Below are 8,141 nucleotides of genomic sequence, written 5' to 3'. Positions count from 1 at the left end.
GAGTAACACTCTTAGAGGAAGAACTAAACCCTTCATTCTGGTTTAAGTGCAAAAGTTTTGCATGAAACTTTGCCTCTTTGTTTTCTTTCCTTAACTGTGTTGACCTACTTCCACTGACAGATTGTTTTTTTTTTTTCATCAGCACAGCAATAAAGTGGTGTCTGAGAGAAAAAGTGAATCATTAATCCGTTTTATTCTGCCTTTACCGTCTTGTATCTTGTCTGCGTGACTTTAATCACGCAGCCAGAGGTTTGGTTTTGGTCGGTCCGTGTGGACAGATGGAATCAGAAATGAGCACATTTAGTGTCAGGGCCCTTTGAGGAAACAGGCATCAGCATGAGAATGACTCACCCGTTGTCATGTGTCGTCTTACAAATACTTGCTGAGGTCTTTCTTTCCCCTGCAAACAAAGTCACCACTGGAATGATCATTTGAATCTTTTTGTAACGTTTCAATCGGCATAAAGTTGTACATTTATCACAATTTCACTCATTTTGAGGCTTGAGGAGAACTCAGCAGGGTGGAATAAATTAATATGATGAACATCAGTGACAAAGATATTGGAAGCTTGAGAGGAGGTATCAAAGTGAAGTCATAGCACAATGAAACAACCCAACTTCCCCCTCTGTGCCCCTCTGTTCATCCTTCCCTGTCTGTGGCGGCAGAGCAGGGCTGCAATCATGCATGTGGACAGCGTCTTCCTTACGTGTCCTCTGATTTTTGGTAAGTAATCCAAATTTCTATTTTTGATGCATTTGCTTTGCTGTGTACATTCATTACATTGTTTATCCATGTGCCTATTAGCGCTGGAATTATCAGAATTAAATCAGTGAAAAATGTAGAAATCGTCTGTGAATGTTCCCTGCAGAATACATCCTATGTGAGATTTTTGAGTATCCACATAGGAAGTTTAAAAAAAATACGCACTTGTTTATTTTCTCAATCAAGTTGATGTCGCTGTGAGAATAAATGTGCAAGAAAAATCCTAAATCATTTGATTATTTAACTTTGCAGTAGTAGATTAGTTCCAGAGCTAAAAGCGTAGCTGCCCTCTTCCCTTTTCTAAATATACATCTGTTGCAAAATTGCCCTGTGTCATGTTATGCACTTGCAGACAGTGCAATCCAATACAGCAGTTCTGTTCAAATCTAGTATTCATGATGACCTTTCTGCAAGAATTCAATTTCACCTTCCTGAGAAACTTTTTAACAGCCCAGATCTTTGGCTCCTCAGTAATGCTTAAAACATCACAATTACAGGACGCCTGTAATTCATCTCACTTAACTGTATACATCTCGCTAATAAACCTGCTCTCTTCACTCCCTGAACTTACACCCAGAATAAATCACAGTTCTGTCAGCTTCTGCTTGCTAAACGACTTTCTGCTCTCCGTAGCAGCAGCCTTGTGGAGGGGGGTCCAGGCTGTGTCTCCTGTTCCCTCAGTCCCTGACCGGGTCCAAGCCCTGGCGGGCTCCTGCGTGGTGATCCCCTGCTCCTTCACTCCTCTGGCTTCTCGTCCTCTCAGGGGGAGGAAGGAGAGGGTGGACGTGAGGCTGAGGTTCAGAGGTGGCGGCCATTTTTTCCCTCTCCGAAGCACCGCTTTTAACAGCCAGGACAGAGATCAAGTGAGCAGGGATTTCCAAGGCCGGACGTCCCTTTTTGGTCGGATCGCAGACGGAGACTGCTCGGTGAAGATTGAAAGGATCAGACAGGACGACCCGCAGGTGTTTGAAATTGCTCTGAAGACAGGCGATGACTTGCTCTGGGGGAAACCATCGAGCTTCAGCCTGGACGTTGTTGGTGAGTCGGGATGACAGTGCACTACTCTTTTAAAACAGAGCCAGATGATGTCTTTTTTTTTAGGACAAAAAGCTACGAAAGAGAGGAGATATGAGTACGATTGTAGAATAATCTCTCACACTTGACTCTGAGTGGTGTGCAAAACCCCAAATCTAAATAGTGAAAAGTGCAGTCAGTGACATTTATCGCTTGTTTAAGGGGAAAGTAGACATCAGATCAGCAGATTTGTCTTCCTCTGAGCTCATTCCCAACATGACAACCTGGAGAAAGTTTAGAAAAAGATCATAAATACACAAATGAAGATGTTGACAAAAGAGTGTAAAATCACCCACCTTGAATATTTAAATTGAATGTATTGTGCATAAATTCCACGATTTTGCTCTTTTGCACTTTTAATAGAGTATTTATTTTATTGCTATTTTACTATTTCTATCATCTTTTAACTTGTTTTTCTTAGACTGTGACCATATAAGCTGCTGCAAAGATGATGCACAGTGACAATAAAGCTTCTTCTAAATACAGAAACCTGGGACATGTAATCCATAGTAGCGGCCTTTGCAAAAGATTCTGCTTCTCTGGTAGAACTTAAGTGTCTTTAATCAGCTACACAGACGCAATAAAACACAGTAATGATGCTGATTTTCCTCACTCACAGAAACCCCCGAGGCTCCCGTCATCAGCGGCATGTTGTCAGCCACAGAGGGCCAGCTGGTCACCCTGAACTGCTCCGTCAGCTATCACTGCCCCTCCAGACCTCCTGCCCTGCAGTGGAGGTGGGAGCGGGGAGCCCAGCTGAACAGCACTGAGGCCGGGGAAGTGCAGACGGTCCACCCGGATCCCCAGCGGCTGACGTTGCTGGCCTCTGTGTCCTTCACTGTGTCGCACCAGGTGAAGCCCAGGCTCAGATGCGAGGTCAGCTACCCAGGAGCCAAACCACTAGCCATCTCGAAGGATCTGCATGTGACATGTAAGCAACGTTTTGATTGTGTTTTTGTGTTTTTGGGGCCTTCAGTTTGCATCTTATTTTTCATTTTTTATTACATTTTTTTAGTTCCACCAAAGGATGTGAAGATTCAGGTCCAGACCTTGACAGTGCATGAGGGGGGCAGTGCCTTGCTGATGTGCTCGTGTAAAGCTGACCCCCCGGCGTCAGAGTACCGCTGGTCCTACAGTCAGCACGGCCGCACCGTGCACCTCCACCAGCGAACGCACACAGTCCGGGTGTTCAACGTGACCCGGGATATGAGGGTCCGCTGCTCCGCTCAAAACCTGATTGGTCGAGGGGAGTCCCGGCCCACGCCACTAAACATACAATGTAAGTCCACCTCTATCCTGCGTACATATCTGACACGTGTTTTAAAAAATGAGTACTTCACTGCCCTCTCTTGTTATACGTTTCAAGTTTGTTTCACTTCTGACTGATCAGAAACGTGTATCTAACCACAGTAACGGTGAGGTCGCAGTGCCCTGAGCGCTCTCTACAGCACACATCACTGCAGCAGGATGAGAAACAAAGTCATTATAGGTCGGGAAAAGGAGATTTTCGCTCTAGTGTTAAGTTGAAAACGGTGCAATTCAAAGATGCAAAGAAACATGTGCAGTCGTGACTCGATAATCTGACCCTTAACAAGCCAAAAACCTTACTATACCACAGGTTTTTAGGAAAAACAAACAGAACCCATTAAAAACAGCCTTAACATACCGACAGCCTTGGATTCTGACTCCGACATGACATTTTATGTCACAAATCAGGCTAACGGCGTATTATCTGACTGAACAATCCCACAGATTGGCTACGTTCACACTGCAGGACTTAATGCTCAATTCAGATTTTTTTGTGAAATCTGATTTCTTAGCGAGTTCCTTCACATTTCCAATTAAATGCGACTTGTATGTGATCTGCTGTGTGAACTTCATACGACCCAAAAGTGTCCCGCATGCGCAGAAGAGGACACGACGACATCACACGCAGCGAGCGAGCTCAGTGTTTACGGAAGATGGATGGTGGCGGCAGCACCAAAGGTGGAAACAGAACTGTGATCGCTATCCTAAACTGACATCAGCAGCCAAGTACTGCCTGTGCGTTCCGGCCACTTTCACCCCGTCGGAGTGCTCCCCTGGGGTGGAAGTGTCCCCTTGACCACTTTGAATATTCAGATATTCATCATTAATTGGGCCTGAATATCCAGAGACCAGAAAGTGCTATTCAGACCAGCCCTGCTAGTTATTATAACAACTATGAACAATAAATATTAACAACTAATGAGCCTTCCAGCATTAAGCCCTCCTTGTATCTCCACCTCCGTCTTGACAATCCAACAGCCTTGTTATCCGACATAAAAGAAGGTTTTACATTTAGTGTCGGATTATCGAGCCACGACTATAATTAGAGAAGGGCTTCCAAAGAATAGTTTTGAGAAATGTGCATATTAGCTTTCTTACCCAGAGTTAAATAGAAATACTGACCACTATGTGCCAGTAAATAAGGAGCTACCACATGCAGCCAACCAGCCCCACAGAAACTCCAAGAAGTTACTGGTCCCAGACAAGAAACAGCTCATACTGCTCTACAATAGAATGAACTGATATTTAAACACCTTAGCAAATGACATTTAAATTAGTGAGCTTTAGATGTTCCCCGGTAGCGCAACCAGATAAGATGGCGTCCCATGAACATGGGCTAAAGTTTGAATCCTGCTCACGACCCTTTGCTGCAGGTCTCTCCCCCATTCTTCCCCCCTTTCCTGTCTCTCTCCACTGCTCTACTAAAAATAATAAAGGGAAAAAGAATAGGGAGCTTTAGAGGCACTGGTAAGAAGATCTTGGCTTTTTTTTTTCACTAAGCTGAGCTAACCAGCTTCTTGCTATAGCTTCACATTTACAGTCTTCTCATCTAACTCTCAGTAAGAAAGCGATTAAAGCATGTGTTTCACAGTCACTTTATTCTAAATCTCCATACACAAAAAGAGCATACACAGCTTAGTAAAACAGGGTTACAATATCACAAGGTTAAGTGCCGAAAGAACAGAAATTCAAGTGTATGAAGTGTCAAAACACATCCTCTCTCTCTCTCTCCTCCAGATAAGCCGCTCATCCTCCGGCTCTCCTCCAGCTGTGCCGTGGAGGAGCAAGAGCTGCTGTGCCGCTGTTCGGTCGACTCCAACCCCAAACCTGCCGTCACCTGGAGCGTTAACGGGACGGTTCCACCTCAAGATTACAATCTGTCAGTCACATCAGAGCCCGACATGCTAACAGCTACTCTGAGGGGCCGCATGGACAAACCTCAGAGGGTGATCTGCTTTGCTGTCAACGCACTGGGAAACGACTCCCTGGTTCTGCTGCAGGGAGAAGAAGGTGTGTTCAAAGTGTTGTTTTTCCACACTGCTAGGTTCTTTAATCACCCTGATGTAGAACATGCCTGCAGCTTAAAAACATGAGAGAAAAATCTGATGCTTTTGTTTAAAAAAAAAGCTTTTACAGAGCATAATCATATTAAGTTACTAGATCAAACATGAAGCAATAAGTCTATAAGTGAAACAGTACTTCATGTGCTGCTGCCCTTGTGGTCTACACACAGATGCAGCACCATTGCTGTGGATGGTTTTGCCTGCCGTGGCCGTCTGCCTGCTCGTACCTCTTCTGTCTCTTCTTGTCTACTGCTGCCGAAAGAGAGCCGGAAAGTACGTAACGCCCGTCTGCCCTCTAATTTCACGACACTTGCTTATTGCGAGGCTCACGTAACTCTTGCGCTCCTCTCAGACGTGTCCTGAGCAGACGTCCAGCTGTGTACCCCGGAGGACTGGGAATTTATCAGGACAGGATGCCTCTCTATATAAACTGCACAGAAGTGACCCACATTTACACCAACGGCAGCTACCAACTAGTCTACCAGAACTGCACGCCTCTGTTTGTCCACACAAAGCAGGTATTTGATTAATTTGACTTTTGGCTCTGCGACGTTACCACAGATTTTCCCGAGATTGGAAATGTCTACTTTCTGTATTTGAGGATTATCCACATTTGTCCCCCCTTTTTTTGCAGATCCGTCCAATGGGCAGAAGAGGTGGGGAGAGAAGACGAGGGGGAGAGGGGGGAGGAGTGGACAGACAGGCCGGTTTGGGAGTCAGAGGCACCAGAGAGGTGCAGGGTGCTGCTGTGGCCGATGCAGAGACCGCCATCTACCTGGAGATCCTCTGAGCTCCGAGTCAAAATTCCCGTTCGTTGTCATACTGGTGGTTATCCATGTGTTCACGTAGCTTTCAGGCTGTTGTATATAGTGTACATCCATACTTGTGTTCATTAGCATTTCCGTCCTGTCTTTTTGAATAGCTAGCGGTGATCTATCTGTTACTAAATCTCCATATTGAACTGTTTCTGTCATTGAGTGTTGGTTTGTGACTTGTATCTTTGCTCTTTTTTTATATATATATAAAAGGTGAAAAGATCTGATAAAGAAGGTTTCATCATTTCATCTGTGACACCACTGAGATCACAAGAACAGACGCTCAAAACTCATGTAGTGTTACGAGTCCCGTACTGGTTTGGCTTAAATCTGGTTTAATTTCAGTGAACAAAAACAAGCTTTAGTTGTGATACTTGGTGTGTCTTTCCTTTTGTTGCGGACCGCTGAGCTGTTCTAGCAGCATTTGTAACAGCAGCTACGGTACAAAGTGATCCTCAGGCAGCGTTCAAGTTCCTCTGAAAGGAGAAAGACTCCAGTTCAAGCTGTGGTGAACAGTCATTATATCCACTGGGGCCCAGAGCACAACATGATTTTTGGGTCCCTCCACTAATGACGATAACGCTGATCAATGATTATTCACACACTTACTATAAACTTATTTCATTTTCTAATTTGTTGTAACGAATACACTCAATGTGAGACTTCTTTCTGTGAGATTGTAATCCACAGTGATAAAGGTCATTGAAGCAGATTTGCAAACTAGCAGAAAAATCTACTATATTATTAATATTTGGCAAAAGTCAGCAACTCTTCCTGCTGGCAGCACAGAGAAGCAATATATAAAACCACCCTTTTGTATACCAGGCATGTTTTCATCCATCTATAATAATAATTATAATCTGAAATGGTAGTAAATTCACCTACAAGTGAGGCCTGGGATTGATTTGCACTTAATATTTAAAGTGACTTATTCAACTGAGATATTGAATGTCGTAGGCCCACTAAAAGAAACTTTTGTAGCCTATTTAGATTTATGCTGGGTATGTATATTGTGTGTGTGTGTGTGTGTGTGTGTGTGTGCACAGGAAAATTCTTCTGTGGAGTCCTAACTGCTCCAAATCAATACACAGAGTTGTCTCTTAAGTCAAAACTAAATTTTACTTGCAGCAAGGAATCACATGCACAGTACAGATTCTGAACAAGTGACTCCCGAGTCAAGAAACGTAGCATTTATACAGGCATAGACTAGATATCTCCTCTGCTCCCATCTGCTGAGCACAGGCTTGGTTACTTTTGCAAGTTCTGTGCACGCTATCTTTCACAGCCTTCTGTATTTCAAAAGTTGGACAAAGAGCATTTAATCATAATTTATAACACTGAATTTTTATAACAGTGTGTGTGTGTGTATCTTGGTGAGGCTCTTAGTTGCTAGGGTTACCTGCACACCTGTGGGCATAGGTAGAAATCAGCCAGACAGAGGCTTGATAAGGGAGACACAGGTGATCAGTGTCAGGGATTTGAGCCAAGGGGAAGCCACACAGTTTTTCAACCGTGCCTGTGTGTGTGTGTGTGTGTGTGTGTGTCACCGTCTTTTATGGATGTCATCGTATTTTTGTTTTCTTTGTATAGGAGCTCATTTTAGGTCGTTCGGCACCCGACCTTTTGTAGGTGTTTTTTAAGATTTGCAAGTTACATTAAATAAAGTGTTAAACGCACCTCCACCTCGTTTTTATGCGCCATCACGAGTTGGAAGTGCCTTCAAAATCCCTCAAGGGGCATTTTTGGTGGATAGATTGCCCCTACAGTAACAAAATAAACCAAAAGTCATCCATGTTAGATGTCAGATTACCTTTGAAATTACAAAGTCTGTTTTGTTGTTAACTTAACAGGTAAATCCGCTGAGGTCATAGCAGGAACAGGGACAGGAGGTACAGTGGGTGGAGGTGAGAGACAGATACAAGACACAACAACAACAACTGGTAGCCATGTTAGATGTCATATGAGATATTAAATATGACAACTCCTGCTCCAATGTGTTTTCCCTTGCAAAGGTATTCACATGATGTGCATTTATCGAAAAACAAATCTCCTGTCATGTGATTATGTATTGGGGAGGGGGGCTCTAGTCTATCCCAGCTGACTCAGGGTGAAGGCAGGT

At 43.9% G+C, this 8,141-nt stretch overlaps 1 protein-coding gene across 2 annotated transcripts; it reads left to right on the top strand.

The window, feature by feature from the left end:
- Window positions 1-668: 668 nt before the first annotated feature.
- Window positions 669-6,253, top strand: LOC103375369 (myelin-associated glycoprotein). 2 transcript variants are annotated; one of them, XM_008305627.1, is made up of 8 exons: window positions 669-723; window positions 1,396-1,800; window positions 2,456-2,767; window positions 2,852-3,115; window positions 4,882-5,154; window positions 5,378-5,480; window positions 5,560-5,725; window positions 5,842-6,253. In XM_008305627.1, the coding sequence occupies exons 1-8, from the start codon at window positions 681-683 to the stop codon at window positions 5,995-5,997; spliced, it is 1,722 nt and encodes a 573-aa protein (XP_008303849.1). In that variant the 5' UTR covers window positions 669-680; the 3' UTR covers window positions 5,998-6,253. The 2 variants fall into 2 exon arrangements, with proteins under 2 accessions (XP_008303849.1, XP_008303850.1); XM_008305628.1 differs by having other exon boundaries at window positions 671-723; window positions 1,399-1,800.
- The last annotated feature ends 1,888 nt before the right edge of the window (window positions 6,254-8,141 follow it).

This window comes from Stegastes partitus, unplaced genomic scaffold, assembly GCF_000690725.1.
Source record: "Stegastes partitus isolate 25-593 unplaced genomic scaffold, Stegastes_partitus-1.0.2 Scaffold2567, whole genome shotgun sequence".
In the NCBI taxonomy this organism is placed as follows: domain Eukaryota; kingdom Metazoa; phylum Chordata; class Actinopteri; family Pomacentridae; genus Stegastes; species Stegastes partitus.
The sequence above is the reverse complement of the archived record's forward strand: the minus strand, read 5'-3'. Positions and strand labels throughout refer to the sequence as shown.

What these genes read in the sequence shown, in the direction of transcription:
- LOC103375369 (XM_008305627.1), top strand. Translation starts at nt 681, where the DNA reads ATGCATGTGGACAGCGTCTTCCTTACGTGTCCTCTGATTTTTG. An exon ending in CACGCCACTAAACATACAAT is followed by an intron (nt 3,116 to 4,881) that starts GTAAGTCCACCT and finishes TCTCTCCTCCAG; the next exon opens with ATAAGCCGCTCATCCTCCGG. An exon ending in TGTTTGTCCACACAAAGCAG is followed by an intron (nt 5,726 to 5,841) that starts GTATTTGATTAA and finishes CTTTTTTTGCAG; the next exon opens with ATCCGTCCAATGGGCAGAAG.